General features: G+C 37.0%; 3 protein-coding genes, 1 long non-coding RNA gene and 1 other non-coding gene across 6 annotated transcripts; 3 read left to right on the top strand and 2 right to left on the bottom strand.

The window, feature by feature from the left end:
* Window positions 1-3,503: 3,503 nt before the first annotated feature.
* LOC110763167 (uncharacterized) lies at window positions 3,504-4,201 on the top strand. Its single transcript, XR_015836116.1, has 3 exons — window positions 3,504-3,631; window positions 3,833-3,986; window positions 4,070-4,201. It is a non-coding gene; the product is annotated as an uncharacterized LOC110763167 (long non-coding RNA).
* A 383-nt stretch (window positions 4,202-4,584) lies between these two features.
* On the top strand, window positions 4,585-6,410 carry CF9 (Carbohydrate-binding protein). Its single transcript, XM_088247586.1, has one exon. It carries the CDS (start codon window positions 4,960-4,962, stop codon window positions 6,226-6,228), a length of 1,269 nt encoding a protein of 422 aa, XP_088103712.1. The 5' UTR covers window positions 4,585-4,959; the 3' UTR covers window positions 6,229-6,410.
* Window positions 6,411-8,940: 2,530 nt separating this feature from the next.
* Window positions 8,941-9,492, bottom strand: LOC110763165 (phytosulfokines 3-like). The gene is made up of 2 exons (XM_088247389.1): window positions 9,334-9,492; window positions 8,941-9,229 (listed from the first exon to the last, which is right to left on the bottom strand). The coding sequence occupies exons 1-2, from the start codon at window positions 9,448-9,450 to the stop codon at window positions 9,092-9,094; spliced, it is 255 nt and encodes an 84-aa protein (XP_088103515.1). The 5' UTR covers window positions 9,451-9,492; the 3' UTR covers window positions 8,941-9,091.
* A 3,852-nt stretch (window positions 9,493-13,344) lies between these two features.
* On the bottom strand, window positions 13,345-13,416 carry TRNAD-GUC (transfer RNA aspartic acid (anticodon GUC)). Its single transcript has one exon. It is a non-coding gene; the product is annotated as a tRNA-Asp (tRNA).
* Window positions 13,417-13,491: 75 nt separating this feature from the next.
* Window positions 13,492-17,428, top strand: CW7. 2 transcript variants are annotated; one of them, XM_088253123.1, is made up of 12 exons: window positions 13,492-13,716; window positions 13,800-13,989; window positions 14,089-14,157; window positions 14,248-14,354; window positions 14,780-14,840; window positions 14,984-15,043; window positions 15,135-15,209; window positions 15,360-15,512; window positions 15,641-15,695; window positions 15,942-16,058; window positions 16,521-16,750; window positions 17,119-17,428. In XM_088253123.1, the coding sequence occupies exons 1-12, from the start codon at window positions 13,685-13,687 to the stop codon at window positions 17,140-17,142; spliced, it is 1,173 nt and encodes a 390-aa protein (XP_088109249.1). In that variant the 5' UTR covers window positions 13,492-13,684; the 3' UTR covers window positions 17,143-17,428. The 2 variants fall into 2 exon arrangements, with proteins under 2 accessions (XP_088109249.1, XP_088109274.1); XM_088253148.1 differs by lacking the exon at window positions 13,492-13,716 and having other exon boundaries at window positions 13,856-13,989; window positions 14,145-14,157.
* Window positions 17,429-18,293: the final 865 nt, after the last annotated feature.

Genomic DNA, 18,293 nt, shown 5'->3' with positions numbered 1-18,293 from the left:
CAAAAGGTGTGGTAACAAGTAGAAATAAAATGCTATTAAGTGGGGGTGAAAACTGGGCCAAAACAAACATCCAGAGCCAGCGTCAATTGTCCGATCAGCTGGATAGGCTACACTTGCCCAATGGAGCTCAAATTTGGATATGTTGTAGTTAACATCCATTGGAACAAGTCTTATGAAGATCATCACCTCATCCAAGGACCGGAACATGCTGATCCAAAGCCACGAAGTTGACCTACGAAAATGAACAAAAACAGAATTTATATCAAATAATGCACTTTTAGCTCATTTTCATACAAACCAAGGTAAAACCTATTAAAACACAAAAAAGAAGTAAAACGCTATAAAATGTCAAGAACTAACTCAAAATAGTGGGTGAATAACATGAAAAATCATGTGTAAAAATGAACCGAACAGGGGGGGTTTGGTTTGGTTGAAGTGACCTATTTCTATTGCATGAAAGTAAATGGACTTTGAAATTAAATGAGAGTGGCAGAGATGAATTATCAAAGAGTGGAATCAAAATGTAACAAACACTAGGGTTTCGGAATCCACCCTAAACAATTCTACCCATATTCATGGATACTCAAGTCATGAACTCTAAACGTATTGATGAAGATGTTCGCAATCAAGACCATGGGTCGTGGCTCAAGACGCATTGATTCTCTCTAATATACGTAAAGTGCATGGTTCGTGCTACAATACTTGTGCCCTCCCCATAACCAAACCTAGGTATGGTTCGTACTTCGATTCAATTACAAGGAAAACCCATTAAGTTCAAAGAGAATATGAACATCACAAGAATCCTAATAGCATGGTGTTTACATTAGGTATTCAAGAAACCAATTCACATGGATGGTTCTTACTCCATCCATTTATTGCTTAGGAAAACATGAAGATACACATAATCCCAACAACCTCAAGAAGCATGCTTTCAAAGGTAATCAATCAAGGAAAACACACATCAAGGATAGATTAATTTGGTGAATTGGAATTCATCAATTGTTGTCAAGAAACCAATTCACATGATGCTCACTTAAACAAGTTCAATCATTTGTTGCTAATTAGAAATTATGTTCTTGGTTATCTTACACAACTTCTCAACTTTAGCTACATGCATACAACCTAAGGTGATTAAGCAAAGGAAGCAAACACATATCATAAGATTCAATTAGTGAATGGGGTTCATCAACAACATCTAGAAATTCATACACTCAAAGCATCAAAACAATAAGGTATTCATGTTTAGGGCTTCAACCTAAGCCCTAGCTATGGAGTTTAGTTCCTCATACTTATTTCAAATACAAACTCAAAACAAAACTAGAAAGAAGTTACAGATTTTGTGAACATGGGAGCTCAAGGTCTTCAATGGTGGAAATCTCTTCCACTTCTTGCTTTGTTGCTCTTGTCTTCCTCCTTGAGCTCCCTAGCTCCAAGCTTCATCTCCAGCTCAAAATCTCTGCAAATTTTGGAATTGATAGAATTGCCCCGGTTACCCACGTTCAAAAGCCTCTCATACTTCAGATTGCACTCACCTTTCCCTTTGCCCATCAATTTACAGCTCACACTTTGAATATAAAAGTCATTCTTTCCTCCAAAGCCTTCACCCATTGTCCCCTTGCCATGATGAAGCTTTGTCCTTGAAAATATGCTCTTTACCTCAGAAAATATCTCTTTCACTAAGGTAAATTCTTGTTACCAAGTGTTATGGTAACAAGAAGAATCAAGTGACACATTGGAGGTAAAAGCTGGACTACTTCGGATTTCTAGAGCTGTGGTAACATGCTGGATTGGTTGGATAGGCAATACTTGTCCAATGGAGCTCAAATTTGGATATGTTGTAGTTAACATCCATTGGAACAAGTTTCATGAAGATCTTCACCTCATCCGAGCACCAGAGCATGTTGATCCCAGGCCAAGAAGTTGACCTACGAAAATGAACAAAAACAGAATTTATAACCAATAATGCACTTTTAGCTCATTTTCATTCTAACCAAGGTAAAATCTAAGAAAACACAAAAAGGAAGTAAAAAGCTATAAAATGTCAAGAACTAACTCAAAATAATAGGTGAATAACATGAAAAATCATGTGTAAAAATGAACCGAACAACATAGCCAGCCCTAAAACCAGCAACAAAAACAAAAACACTCTTCTCTTCCCCATATTTACAACTTAATATTATTTGGGTTACAGAGACAGTGAAAAACCCAGTTGAGATTTGAGAAAATTAACAAGCACAGATATATGGAACCATGAGATTTTCGAAGGAAAAATTCTCAATTTATGTTCCTTGAGAACTGAGAAAATAACGAGAAAGAAGAGTGGATTACATGAAAAGACAAATATACCCTTATTTTTAACGGAAAAGTTGACTGAAATGACGGAAAGAACGATTTCTGAAAGTGGAGCATAAATAAAGTACGACTGTAACAATTTAGTAATATGAGGGACGAAAAGTAAAATTTGGTCTTAGTCCAGGGACCATTGTTACAATTTTGCCTATATATTGCACCATCAATAAAAATCTGGATTTCTCTGTACCATAAACCCAAAAAACTATTGAATTTACTTTACTGCCACCACTAAACCAAATTCTAGAAAGAAAAAACTAGTCTTAATTTTCCTGAAAAATCACAATCAAACCCCTAGTTTCCCAACGTATTGGAGTCAGAAAATATAAAATTATGAGCAGAAGATGAAATATAACCAAAGATATTGTGGCAAAACAGAGTAACCCACCAAGGTAAATCTTTCGATCCATCAGAGCTAACTGCCAAGTCAACAATGGTTGCGTTCATTGATGCAAGTTCTAAGGCCGGCTAAATTTGACCCGGGTCCGGCTCATTGAAACGGCCTTGGTTTACCATGAAATTTCATGGACCGCCAACCACACCCAAAAAGTTGAGTTTTGGGCTACGAAATGTTTTGGTTGGCCTTGACCCACTGAGGGTTTAGAAAATTTTAATTAATCCGCTGCCACATGTAAGGAAAAAAAATCAAACTGTCGCGTAAGCAAATGTCATGGCTATGAAAGCTCTTGTTCATCTGTTAAGAAAAGTTTACAAGTAGCATTACTTATAATTGAAGTAATTAAGCAAAACATTTTGGCATAATGTTTTATCCAAACATTGTAATCGGAACTCTAATTGCAATGTCAAGGCTTTGATTGTTTTGTTAGCAAGCTTCATTTGGGTGTTTGTGTTTCTAATCGAATTTTTAGTTCTCATTTTTTGTGTCATGCATTGTGATTCCACAATTCTAGTCTTGTAAATGTGAAACTCTAAAATTGGAAACATTGAGAGAGGATTAAGAGAGGAGAATCCGATTCTATAATAAATGGCCACGCTTTTTAATTGAAATCATATGAAGAAAACAATCCTAATCCTCTAAAACAATTAAGGTAAATAACGTGTGTTAATTATTACATTGCATGAGTGAAGGCATGAAATCTATATATATATATATATATGTATGCGCATCTCATCTTCATTTTAGGTTCTATATCTATCTGCCCTCTTGGTGTTACTCTTGCTTTCAGAAAAAAGAAAAGAAGGTTAAAAACTCAAGTGGAAAAGATGAGTTACTATGATTCCAAACCTCAACCAGCCCCCGTCATTGCTCCCCCTCCTCAGGGTACCGTGTACCGTGTATATATAGTCCCCTTATAGTGAAGGATTTGTCAAATATTTGGGGGGAAATATTTACAACTCAGTTGCAGTGATCAGTTAGATTTTTCATACTTGTTTGGATACAAACAATGGGTTTATAATTTTATTTGAATAGTCATAGAAGTGTGTATATCTGGATCAATCAAATGGGTTGTACTTGTTGTAGGTTATGGTGGTTATCCTCCACCTGGATATACAGCACAAGGCTATCCTCAGCCTCCTCCGCCGCCTCAAGTAATTTATCAACCTCCTCCTCCACCACCACCACCAACAGAAACACAGTCTAAATCTAAATCCAATAATGGTTGCTTGCAAGGATGGTAATTAACTATATCTCTTCTCTCTCAAAAAGGTTAATATTAATTAGTGTGTTTACATGACTAGGGAATTGTTTAATCTGCAGTTTGGCTGGTCTTTGTTGCTGCTGCTGTATGGAGATTTGCTTCTGAAAAGGGTGCTTCATTTCATACATTTGAATTTGATCTTGTAGTGTTTGCTGTCATTGAATTGAAATAATCATATGAAGTTTCATGAGACCATATCATAACTTGTTTTGGAATTTTTTGGCAATCAATCGAAGCGGTAAAACTTTTGGATCACTGACGATTGCGGTTAAAAATAAAATATGCTTTTGAGCCGTAGGATTACAATCGAATTTATGCCTTTAAAAATTTCATTTGCAATAAACCGAAATGAAAATTTTCATTTTCAACCCCAAAAAAAAAAGTGCTGGATACTTTTCTTTAAGATTTTTAAGATTTTTTTTTTTTTGGTTGAATTTAAGAAAATATTTGGGGACATAAAATTTGAACAAGTGGGCTAGATTTAAAATAAAATAAAAATCCTTCGTCACTTAAAAAAAATACAAGATGTTCCGGGTCAATGCGGTTTTTCAGTTATTTATCGTCGCGGTTATTCTATCCATTCAGCGAACGAGGCCATTTAATTAATAAAATAAAATAAATATTTATGGCGGGGGCGTCCAGCTTGAGACTGCAACGTCCGCCGTCTCCTCGCTCTCTCTGACACACACAAATCGATCATGTAAAAGTCACAATGGTTCGTCTTCTCATCGAGCTTTAGTTTTAATTTCTTCAATCAATATATGGTCTTTGTATTTATTGCGATTTCAAACCCCAGAAACCCTAGAATTTATCGATCCAAGAATCGATATTTAGTCCCCAATCCATTGGACCACATCGACACCCCATTTCGTCAATTATTGTCAGTTGATTTCCCAAGATCACCTTCAAAATCCCAAGCTTTTAGGCTTTCCTCTGTGTTTGAGCTCAAATGGAAGTTGGGCTAGTCACGAAAGGCTTGAATTTCTCTCGGCGGAGAAAGAGATGGCTTTTCGCACTTGCAGCTCTTGGCGTGTCCGGTTATGGTGCTTATAGGGTTTATAACTTGCCCTCTGTGGTCAAGAAGAGGAAGAGGTTCGTGAAGCTCTTAGGAGCCCTAATTTCTGTGGCCGAGATGGTCTCTGATTCGGCTGAGACGATCGGTATTGTCTCCAAGGACTTGAAGGAGTTTCTACGATCTGATTCAGACGAAATGCCCCAGAGTTTAGTGCAAATTTCGAAAATTGCGAGGTCGGAGGAGTTCTCTGGGTCGCTGAGTAAGCTTACAGAGGCTATGACGGTTGGGATTGTTCGAGGGTGTAAATTGGAGATGGAAAATCAGAGTGAATCAGAGACGGGTTTGGGGAATTCGAGCTTTGCCGATAGGGTTTTGGAGAAGGTTTTCTCTACAGCCGGGACAGGGTTCGTTTCTGTTGTGGTTGGAAGCTTTGCGAGGAACTTGATTATGGGTTTTTACTCCAATGATCAATCAGTCGATAATTCCAGTTCGTCCAGGTCAAGTTTATCGGATGTGCCTAGATGGGTTAATGTGGTTTGCAGTGATAGAAGTAAGGAGCTCATAGCAAATTGCATACAGGTTTTCGTAAGCACTGCAGTTGCAGTGTACCTTGACAAAACGAAGGATATCAATTTCATTGATGAAATGTTTGATGGATTGACCAATTGCAAGCATCAAAACAAAGTAAGGGACGTTCTGGTTTCTCTTTGTAATGGTGCTGTGGAAACGGTCGTCAGAACTTCTCACCAAGTTTTGACGAGTTCAAATTCGAGTTCAAGCTCAAATTCGCATTCTTTCTCCATTGTTGATCAGAATGAAGGTCTAAGTGGAACTACAGATCAGTGCTTGGAGCAAGAAGTATCTGCAGGGCAGCCAAAGGAGGGAACTTCATGGGATGTTATTCAGAGTAGTGGGTGGGTCGGCAAGGTTTCATCTACATTGGCAGTGCCAAGCAATAGGAAGTTTGTTCTTGATGTGACAGGGAGGGTGACATTTGAGACAGTACGTTCTCTTGTTGAATTTATGTTGTGGACGGTGTTAGATGGCTTGAAAAGAAGTGTTAATGTACTTCATGGGGAGGTTGAAGACAGGGGATTGCAAGTCATCAGATACTTCAGTGGAAAGTCGTCCGTTATAGTTACCATATGTCTTGCTTTGCATTTATATATCCTGGGCGGTACTAGAGTTTTCTTCACTGCTTAATTTGATGGCTTTATCTCTCCCTTGTGAGAAGCTCCTGTCAGGGAGGTATGGCTCCCCTTGGGGAAGGTTATGTATGTATTGTATATCTCTCTGTTAATTGAAGGGGATAAAAAGGGGTTTATGACTTCATGGTGATGCATGATTTGAGTTTCAGGAAAATTTATTACCTTTTTGTCCGTGAATTTTTCATTTTAACCTACCTGAGTAAATGTATCTATACATATATGTCTGACTGTTGCCGGAGTGCATCTTAGCTGTTCATCTGTTTAAATCTGGAAATGGAGAGAGTTGCGGGTCCAAGACTCCAAGGTGTCACCATATATGCTTGCCGTTCCCCCTTAATATGGATAATATGCTTGTTTTTGAACTAAAGACTGAGAATGCTCTGTGATTATGTTTGACTTGTTAGCTACTTAAGAATTCAATCCCATATACTAATCTGCATGTTGACTAGAAACATTAGGAAATGTGATTACGTACTCTGGAACTATACCTAATTTAGTGTCTGTGGGAGAAATTAGATTTGTGTAGGAAATGGATGATTGAAGCAGTGATCAATGCCTGCTGCAGGGAATAATGTAGTTATTTGAAACCAGTAATGATTCTTTTCCATTAAGGTAATCTGAGATACTTTATAAATGGGAAGTGGAATTGGATTGTAACAGCCAATTGAATTCATTGATAAATGGATCAAATTGCCACTTTCAGGACATCCTGCCATTGCAAAAGCTTGGTGCTAGTGATGGCCTCTGTTCCCTTTATTTGAGGTGACAGACATTTGAGTTCCTTGACCCCTTTTATCAAACCAGTATATTTTGTATATGTTAGAGTTTCTGCTTCAAGCCGGGCTGGACAACTCGTTCTCTGTTTCAAACATCCAGAGAGAAGTATAAGTAATTCCAAAGAAATTCCCGTTTGAGTAAATGGCCATTCAGAAATTGTTGTATAACTCCAACAAATTCTCCTTGTGCTTAATTAGGTCATTTTCCAATCATCTTCATGGCTTACGGGATTTTGAATCTGTGATGACAGGATTGTGGGTTATGAATTTTCTTCTTTGTGAGTTCAGATCAGATGCATGCACCGCACCAGATGGAATCAGTATGTCAAATGGTGGTGGTTCAAAATGCATTAGTTTATCCTAGGATTTTCTCAAGGCAGCCAGCAAAACCCATTTAAACTTTTTATTTTATTATATCACAGCCGTGTTTGACACTCAGCTTTTCATCATGCTTTTCGTGCTTAGCTAATATGCATTGTTTACCACATTTTCATCATGCTTTCATTGACCATCGTTGACCACATATGAACAGTGTTTTAGTGACATCTACTCCCTCTCCACCAAGCTGCAATCTTATTCGCACTTGAGCTTCTTGGTAACTTCCTAGTGGATTGATTGAATCGAAACATTTCCTATCAGCCTCCTTGCCATTTTCCATGCAACTCTCTTAGTTACTTTATGTCATGTATAAAAGAAAATATTGTTAAACGAACCCTAATTACCTTAGTGCATCCTATGATTTAAGTATATTTTAATATTTAAATTAAAATATAAAATTAACTAAGTATACCCTATTTAATTACCAAAAATATTTCTGGTACACCCTAATACACTCTATCACACAACACAAAACTCATTCATTAATTTAAATATTAGGTTGATGATGACACCAGTAAATACCGATGAACACTTAGTAGTGGTTGGTGAACAGCCGATAATTTTTTAGAATTTTATGCTGTGAACTTATGAATAAACTATAAAGGCACTATATATATAGGTAATAGGAAAGTGAAAAATACAAGTTGCCCAATAGCTTAAAAGGTTCTCTGAACAGCGTTGGCAAATACTATTATGCGATTTTCACCTTCTGATTGTAATAAGATTTGAAATTTCTGTGGACTTATCTCCTTGCGTAATATTCTTTTACTACTTTGTGGGAATTGACTGCATTTGTTGATGAACTATGTATGCCGACCATACATGGCATAGAAGAATAAAGATACAATATTGTGTTTTTGCTTCTTCTTTTTTTTCATTATGAAATTGTCTGGAATAACTTTCACTTGGGGTAAAGTCCTGAATTAGAATTGAATATGGTGAGTAGGCTGTTTAGGGTTTGTTTAGCATCACTTAAAGAAAAATGTGGCAAAACAATGGCTAGCAATTTATTTTACTTGATTGAAAATTACATATTACATCGAGATTTCATTTATAGTCTAAAACAAATTTGGTTTATCAACTAAAATGAGGAGTTAGTAATTTCTTAATTCCGATCCCCCAACATTGCTAAGATAAAGAAACCATGCACCAAAGTCCGCAGTGCTCGACTTTTCAGTGTAAATTTTGTACCCGCAAAATGGAAGCTCATGACTTGTCTTGTATTTAACCTTTACTAGCAAAATGGGAACCAATTTCGTGTTGCTCAAAACACATTACTAAAAAAGGAAACCATGTCTAAGCTTAGTCAAGTTGGCTATAGTGGATGTGTTCTCTACTCTATACCCGAGTTCGAATTCCCCTCTCTGTAGTTAGATTAGGTTAAAGTATAATATCGCTTGTATAAAAATAATAAAAAAAATAAAAAAGAAGGGGGAACCAGAGTTTTATCATAGATCCCTTTTTTTTTTTCCTTGGGAAATAAAGAAACAGAGTTCTCTGAAGATTGAACTGTGGGGAGGAACCAGTCTGATCTGAAGTCCCCATGGCAAAAATAACACAGAGAACGTATTAATTTTTCTTATTAATTGTCACCAACATGATGTAATTGTAACAACAGATGTCTTATTGCATGGCCTTTCACCATTAGAAAAGAAAAAAAAATAGACATAATTGATTGGTTACACAACAGAGATACAGAGAAGTTCATGGTTTGTGCTTCTGTGTGTAAATATAATCCACATGAGCCGCAAGAGTCCTTCTCATGAGGCACTCCTCCATCTCTAACCCTGTGCAGCTGATCTCCCCACCATCCTCAACAGCAATGGCCTCTGCTTCTTTGTCCTGGACAGATTCATAAAAAAAAAATTGATTATCAGAAAGAAAAAAAATAAGAATTAATGACAGAAAAGTATATTAAAACAATTAAAACAATTAAAACAACATACTTGTTGTTGGGTTTTCAGGGCGGCGTTGGTGAAAGCAGGGTCTGGACGAGCAGCAAGGCTGAGTTGAAAGCTCAGGAGGAGAGCTGTGGTGAAAAGGGTGGTGATAAGCTTAGCCATTTTTCTTTTCTCTTTTGGGTTGTAATTTGACTCTCTGTTTGGAGAATTTATAGTGGGGTTTTGTTTGTTGGTTTTGCATGTCCAATTGGATGGTGACTCGTTGACGGGTTTAGATGATTGGAGCAGAGCCAACTCTACCAGAATTTACACCAAAATCTCTCTCTCTGTTAATCTTCATCTTTAACTATGGTACCAGAAAAGAAAACAAAATTTGAGAATATTGTAACCGAAGAAAAGCATTTATGAAAATGATCTAGAAACATATTACGGGTCTGTTTGGGAGTTGCTTCTGTAAAGACTAAAAATACTTTCTGATAACTAAAAATGCTTCTAACGGTTTTTGACAGAAAAGTTTAAAAAGGCTTTCTAGAGAATCTCATGCCATTTGTTTCTTTTAGAAAAAAGCCCTTGGATTTTTTATATATGAAAGTTTAAGATTTTTATAATAAAAGCGAATTTGTTAAATGCGCTTAGAGCAGAAATACTTCCTAGAAAAGTAGTCCCAAACTAGTCTATTTTGAGCAAATTTGTTGCGTTTTAGGCTTGTGCTACTACTCGATTTGTCCTTAAAAAAAACACATCAAATCAAAGTGAAGAAGAAAGATATTTGCTTATGCAGTACGCGTTTTCTCAAGCCATATTAATCACATATCAAAGAGAGGGAAATTGAGGTTAGTATATTTATTTTATACTGTTTAAGTATAATACAAACAATATTCATTTAAAAGGTGGATACGAGACAAAGTGATGGTGGGTTGGCTTATATCCATCCATCTACAACAGTGTGTTAGTTATTTTTCCCAAATTGACTAAACTCCATGAACAAAACAAAAATGGTAATTCCACGATTGATCTATTTGGGTATGCAGATTGCAGAAATAAAGTGTCAATGGAAATATAATTTTCCAAGCAAGGCTACATGGCCCTCTTACAATTGGGCCTAAATTCTAACAAAATCCGAGAGCATAAACAGAATTTGTTTAATTTGGTGTTTGGGAATTGGGCCTCCAAACAGGAAAGTGTACTCTCTGTCTTTGAACTTTGAAAACAGTCTTTTGGATGCACTTTTTTGGGTCAGTCAATCTTCAAGGAAACATTTTCAATCAATCACATTTCTCTTCCGCATGCGCGCAGGGCAGGCAGGGACACACAGTCACACTCACATACCTACACAACACACACCTTCTAAAAGTTGACTTTCTTTAGGGTCTGGTTCACTCTCTCTCTCTCACTCTCTCTCTCTCTCTCAAAATGAGGTAATGGATATGATGAAACTCACTCTCATTACCTTTGAGTATCATCATTATCTTCATCCATTCTTTAATATATTCGCAGCTTCCTCCTTCATATCCATTGTGTTCATGATTAATTTACATAAATATACTTCTTCTTTTTAAGCATAGTGGAGAAGTGAGATGCCCCTACCTACAGCTCTATGCTAGTTTCACAAAAATTCATAAGTGCAATTTACAGGTTCACCCTCCACACACAGATACTGAGCAATTATGCAGTGGAGAATAACAAAATCAGGGTTCTCCCGGGAAAAAAGGGATATGCTCTCAAATAGTCTTATTATATCGATATCATTTTCATATGTTGTCGATATTTTCTCATTATATCGATAACTAATCTCTATAACTCTATTTGGAACTAAGAATAATTCATTTATGGTACTTACGGTATCCACTTAGCTTGTAAGTTGTAACTAATTTTTCTTTTTTATGATTTAACTTGATAACGAAGGAAAGATAACATCATAATGCTTGTTATGAGTATATTCATAGAAACAGCATATGATTCAATGCTTTTTTACTGTTAAGTCTGCATTTTTGTATTTTAGCAAGATGTCGTAGACCGCCCAACCAGCCAGAAACGACAGCAATGCGAATAAATATTTACAAATGTCACATTAAATTATCTAGCCTAAAGTAATACATTTTTGTAATTCTGCAAACTGTTAAGGGCATCTATTGGAATTTCAACTAATAATCATTCACAAGCCTTATAATGAGGCCCCCTAAAGAAATGCTTAAAGCCTATAGTTTTCTCAACCCCCTCTCTCACTATGCGGCTAGCTACCCCAACCTAATTCATTCTCCAAAAATTCATGGCCACCACCACCTCCTCCTCCAACTTCTTCAATCTCCAGTCAACTACCACTTCTGTCCACCCCAAGTCCCGGCCCTCGTCGAGCCACGGCTCATCACACGGTTGTAGCAAGGTTGATGGGGTGGCTATGTGGCTCATTAACAGTGTCACAACTTGTTTCTTTGCATCCTTAGAGAGGTTCTCTTGCATCCGTATCGCCACGCAAGACGACGGTGATGACAGCAACGACTTGCCGTTGATTTTTAACGACGGGAATCTTCGATATGAGGCTGAGGCAACCCCCAGCCGGAGGAGAACAGGTAAAGGAAAGAAGGGTATTGCTGGAGGACCATGTTGACCGATTGAGCACCAAAGTTGTGTTAAATTATGTGTAACAAGTCAATCAAATCTCTTCTCTTCTCTTCACTTTTTTCGGTAAGTGGCATCAAATATGGGGGCTGGCTTCTCTTGCAATTGTGAACGTTTGTTGGTTATGGTTTTTGGAGGGGTTGGAATATAATTATGAACATCAAAGAGGACTTATGTTAATTAAATTACTGCTTTTGAATATGTGATTTGAACATGAAATTAATAACATATATTTTTATTTACAACTCTGTTCTTCTTTTGTTTAGCAACCTTTAAATGATTATTTTAATTTACTGTAATAATGTTGATAATGTCCCAATTATTATTTAAATTTCATAGCAGAAAGAAATGGAGCAAATCCAGCAGCAAAAGTCACTTTAAATATATTCAAATCTTTTTTTTCTCCATGATTTTGAATCATGCTGTCATTTCATTTCATTTATCATCATCATGTTGCTTCATTGCCCAAAGTTTCTTTTACTTTTTTTGTTTTCTCTTTTCCCCTTAATCACGTACAATCAAAACCCGAAGAATCCAAAGCAAACAAGACCTTTATTTATCTGTCTGCCTTTAACAAGTGTAATGCAAGTAAACAAAGAGAATTAAGCAAAGAAAGTGACCCAATTTCTTTTTTATGGTGAAGGGTCACGTCTAACAGCATCATAATTAACCTCCTATCTCACTACTCTTTTTACCAATGAGGTGTTAGTTGGATTGGCTCAGTCCCAAGTGCTTATGGGTTTAAACCCCCATAGTGTGTGTGAATTTTTCCCCATTTTCTTCCCTAACTTTGGCAAAAAAAATCCCATTATACTCTTTTCTTTTTGGTAGGTGCCACCATTTAAGCACTAGAGCTATAAAAAAAGAGAGAGAGAAGTTATGCTGAATTAATCTGTTTATTCAAACCTGATATTCTTATGCACTCTCAATCAAATCTTATCTATATATTTTTGACCAAAAAAAAATCTTATCTATATTTCCCATCAAAATCCTCAAGTTAGCATAAAACCAAAGTGAATTTCGGCTGCGCATGCTCGTGAGTTGGTTTGCTTCAACTTTTTCCATATAAAAGTGCTTCCAACACAGTGACACTTTCCAGTCAAAAAAAACTGAGCACTCAATTTGAATATGTACGGAAGGTTTTGTGGGGTTCAAGGCAAAAAAAGTTTTACGTTATTGAGCAGTAAATAGACACAGCAAGAAGAACAATATGGATATTTTACTGTCTACTTTACTCCAATAAAACATTGAGCAAAATTTAAAAGAGAGACAACTAGGCCAAGTTTTTCGACCCAAAGAAAAAAGACAAAAACTTGGATTTGAAATAAAAAGGAAAGCCTGTAGACGAGTTCATCAACATGGATTGAAATTTCTAGCCCAACTGGTTATGGTCCAAAGGTGTCTTGGCCCAAAAAAAATGGGAACCAAAAAACTAAGCGCCGTTGCCGGGGATCGAACCCGGGTCACCCGCGTGACAGGCGGGAATACTTACCACTATACTACAACGACCTTGTTGATATTATTTCATATTAATGAACATATATATAATTATGCAAACATAAAACTACGCCAAAGTCCAAAGTGACGCAAGTCATCCCTGTGACTCTCTGTCAGGTGGAACACAATTACAGAGCGGCAGATCACCGAGTGAAGTCATCGTAGCTCGTCACCATAACCAACCACCCTTTGCTACCTCCTAGCTGCCTCTAGCTGCTATTCTCCTACTCATATTATTTGGTTACAGAGAGAGAGAAGCGAACTCACAAATCAAATCGAAATGCTCCGCGATGGAGAAGAAACCCCCTCCAGGTACGCGCGTCTTTGATTTTTTGCTGTTTTCTGTCTGCTTCTCGGGAATTTTAGATTTCATAAGCTCCCTCTTTGTTTCGTAGATTCGAATTGTTGAGCATGGTGAAGAAGCATTCGAGCTTGTTAGGGAAAACCGTAGTTGACGCGGACGATGTGTCCGATGTCGAAATGGACCACAAATTTTGGCATGATGTATTGGATTTGTATTTCATTCGTGGCAAGGACTCCAGGGGACGCCAGGACGATGATCTCGTGTTCTTTGTCAGAAAATTGGTACCACTTTAATTTTTTCAATTTTTGCTTAATTACATTGCCAATTATGCCCCTTTCTTAGTTTTAGCTTCATTGATTGAATTGTTGCATTGTGGGCAGAGCTCTTATGGGCATGGTTCCAGTGACGAAAGTGTTTCTCCTTACTTTGTACGCAGGTGGGCACCTAAGGTAAAACCCAGTTTCAGAACCGCTTTGAATTTTGTTAAAAGTCATGAGCTTGTTAATGGGAGATAACTGGTACTTACTTTTATCAAACAGTTGGATAATTTGATCGGTGAAAATAATGTGGAGGTGGATTGGAGGCGTTCATATTACTTGAACTTGATTGCTCACACTGCATTTACTGTCACAGTGGCTATTTGCAGGTAGATTCTCCTTTTCATTTGTGTCCAGTTTGTTTTGTTCTTGTAAATTCCACGCCCAAGACACAACATTCTCTTATTGAGTATATATCAATGTACTCTTATCTTGTCTAGCGGTAATCTGCATGTGTGAAATGTGTTTGTTCATTAAAATGACGATCAACTGCACTTTTGGAAACACAACCCTGACTGAGAAATTTGAGTATGTTGCTCATAGAGTTTTCTTGTTGCTTTCAGTCACTGATTGTGGTCTCTCTGGACTAAAACTTTTCTTTGCTCCAGTTTATTTATCCCAAAATCTTAGAAAAAGTAACCAATGGCTTTAGTTAGATGTATTTCGTAGAACTTCTAGTGGAATATTCTTATGTGCTTTTCTTTTTTACCAGAGCTTTGCAATGGTAGAAGTTAAAATAAGTGTTGATTTTCAGTCATCAGGACCTTCGGAATCATCAAGCTGAGCAGGGTACACCATTATCTCCAATATATAAGGTATGCACTGCCTAAGATTGCTGTATCTAAGTATGTCTTAGTAATCTTCCTTTTTCGGTATCATATTGGTGCAAAAATTGCAAAACAGTTTGCATATTTTATAACAGTCTAAGTTTTCCATATAACATGTGGCATCTCTGCAGGTTGTAAAGACTGTTTATGCATCTCCAAGCCGTGTCAATTTTCAATTGGACTCAAGAAAGGTTAGTTTAGGTACTTTCTGATAATCCTGATATCACAGAATCATTCATTTTATTCCATTTCATTCTGACACTGTCGCTAACATTTATCTAGGAAGTGGAGACAACACCTGCTTATCCAGATATTTGTTTCGCAATCGATGACTTCGACTCCACTTTTGATGCTGTGGTAAAGGGCCTATTGTAGCTTTCACGTTTCTAAATCTTATATCTGCCAGAATTTTAAACACCCTTGCATGTAACTCTTTCAGTTTGCGCATTCTAACATGTCTACAATTTATAATGCTGCAAGAAATGATTGTATTTCTTGGTTTTTCAGGTCTTGACTGAAACGGACCATTGCTATTGTGTAATTCTCAATGCACATGATGGGGCAGCATTTCCCACGGTAAAGGAACAAGATGGTTGCAGTTCCAGTGATAGTTCCTCTTTGAGGGTCGAGACTAATTCTTCAAAGACAAAAAATACTAAGGTTTCTTTTAAATCTCTGTTCACATGCCAGAATTACCATTAGATGTGAGATAGGTGAAATCCCCACACACGCTCTTGCTTCAAGGACTACTCTGTATACATTCTGATTTGCTGGTATCGTGATTGCAGCTGACTCTTTTTTCAGGATTTGTCAGCTATCAAATGGTTCGAGATGCATATGATGGTACATTTTCCTACAGATAACTCAATTTCTGTTGTTTCACTTAAACCTAATTCTTTGTTTGCTTTCATTTATAGAGCAGTTTGATTCATATTAGTCCATTAAGATTGGAGTTCCACCCAAACTATATAGTTTGAACAATACATTAAATAGGTTTGCAAACATCATTTATTTAACTTTCTACAGTCTCCTAGGGTATGGGATGTCAGAATATTTCTTTATTCACACATCTCTGTCTCTCTCTCACAGCTGGCAAGTCTCGATTTGGGAATCTTCTTGGTAATTCCCCTGGCAAACAAGACAGACTTTACATGAAAGGTCCTGGAGGACGTGGCGAAGTTGAAGTAGCTGTTTCCGGTGTTGCAGGTAAGGGATCTTTTCTCTATAATTGACTGATGGAAGAAAGTTTTCTATTTCATTTCTTGGTCTTTATGTTCTAGAGGAAATGTAACTGCAAAATGTTCCTTTCTGGGAAAAAAAAAACAAAAAAACATTGTTGACATTTTTCGGTTGGATGTTTACTGTTTTTGTAAATAGCTCAGGTGGAGATTGATTATGATGTTACCAGCACTTTCTAAGTAATTAGAGGTTTTAAAGGTCTGAATGAAAATTATATTATACATTAGTTGCTGAGTTAATTTTCTTGTCTGTTTTAGGAGGAAATTAATATTATTAGTTTGGCACATATTACAATTTGTTTTTCATGCAAAATACATCTGGTTTTATGTTTCCTACTTGTTCTGTGACAAATTTACGAGTTTTATCAAGTAATTGATTGTATGATGTGAGCATTGGTGCATGTACTGAAAGTAGATGTTGTGTTATCAGATCAAAGCCAACAAGATCTAGGTCCATTTTCACCTGTTATATCCAAGCAAGGATTTGGAATTGGCTCCATTGTTCGTAAAGCGGCTTCTGTTGCATCTGTGGCTGCAAAGAATGCCTATGCAGCTGCTGCTTCTAGCCATAGTTTTGATGATGAGTTGGTACCTCTCAAATGCTGCTTAATGTCCATTACATTACCCTGGGAACACATTGCATATGATCTTCTCTTTAAGGTGAGGTTGTTGTTCCCAGCTGCTAATGAATGAAACGGATATACTTTTGGGTAATCGTAATTTGTGTTAAAATTGCTCCTGCTCTCGGCACTTCTTTACCTACAAGTCTCTGATTGGCGCTTCAGAGTTGCTCTTTCCTCCATTTTCTTAAATAAAATAAGAGCACAAGCAAGGTTGAAAATCTGTTGTTCGACTTTGTATTCTTTTGTGGGTTTACTTGAGGTGTTATTAACTTACCTGATAACTGGAACTTTCCAGATACTGCAATAACGGGCAGCAATAAATAAATAATAATTTATAAAATAAAACATATTACTCTTTCCATGCTTTGAAGAGCACTAAATTTAGTCCTCATTTGTGAAACTCAGGGTACTCCTCCAGTAAACTTGTAAGCATGCATCTTATGTACTTCTCACTGGTGATGAATATCATAAATGAGTATGCACCTGCAAGAGGAAAACGTGAGACGAGCAGAGATGTCCTGTGATCATTGTAAAGTTTGTAATCCACTTGTATATGGAGACCTCTTGCTCTCCGTATGCGCATACGGCGCTGGCCTAGAGCTGTTTGTAATTAAATGTATTGTACAACACTATATTTTTTTTCTCTCTTTTTTGTTTCTGTTTACAAAACTCAGCAACATCTTCATGATCAATATACTTTTCCAGGTTCAGTGAACATCTGGCTCTATATTATATATATTGGGGAGTGGAAGCACTTTGTCTATAATATATGCCCTAGTTTTATTTGCAATCATGACCTAGTCCTACTCGTATGCTTTCGATTACATAGGGATCTCTTGACTTTTGTAGCTTTTAAGGTTCGATTCTTTTAGGCCGGTTTCAGACAGAGGGATGTCCATGCAGGCTCTTGAATATCAACCTGATCAAAACGACGTCGCACAAAGCGACAAATATACTATTGTTTTCATCTCTTTAGAGTTTAGCTCCCTCTATCTGGTTACTTTAGGCCATGTTTGTAATGTTGAATCCAATGAAACATGGCTCTCAAGCTGGCCTGTTGCAGGTTTAGCATTCGAAAACAAAGCAGATAAATTTTTAAATCAGTGCAGCAGCACATGAAGCCTACTTTGGATTTGGGGCACACTGAAAGGGAGGCAGGACAAGCCTCATCAGTTGGCTTTAATTCATATAAATATGCAGGTTAAGGCTTAAAACGCAGAAGAGAACGTGTGCATGTTAGCCTCCACTTATAATTTGCTCTGTATTTACTGATGATCATGAAAGCCAAACCCCATCGAAAACGTCCAAGAATGCTAACTAAGAAAACTGCCCTGAAATATTCCTTTCACAAAATCTATTTGCGTCTGAATATTTTATACGTACACTTCCTTTACATTGTAGATTTAACCTCTCTTAAATTCATGATTTAACAACATAACACGTAATGTTTATAATTTAATTATTTAATTAACCCCCCCACCACCTTTGTCGACATCGGCGCAACCTGTCGACTAAGCTTTCAGATAATTAGCTGTTTGTATATACATTTTTGTTTGATTCTTCGTGGTTAAGCTAAAGCT

Source organism: Prunus avium, chromosome 1 (genome assembly GCF_965620075.1).
Source record: "Prunus avium chromosome 1, drPruAviu1.hap1.1, whole genome shotgun sequence".
NCBI lineage: Eukaryota > Viridiplantae > Streptophyta > Magnoliopsida > Rosales > Rosaceae > Prunus > Prunus avium.
Note: the sequence above shows the minus strand (reverse complement) of the source record. Positions and strands in the feature narration are given on the sequence as shown.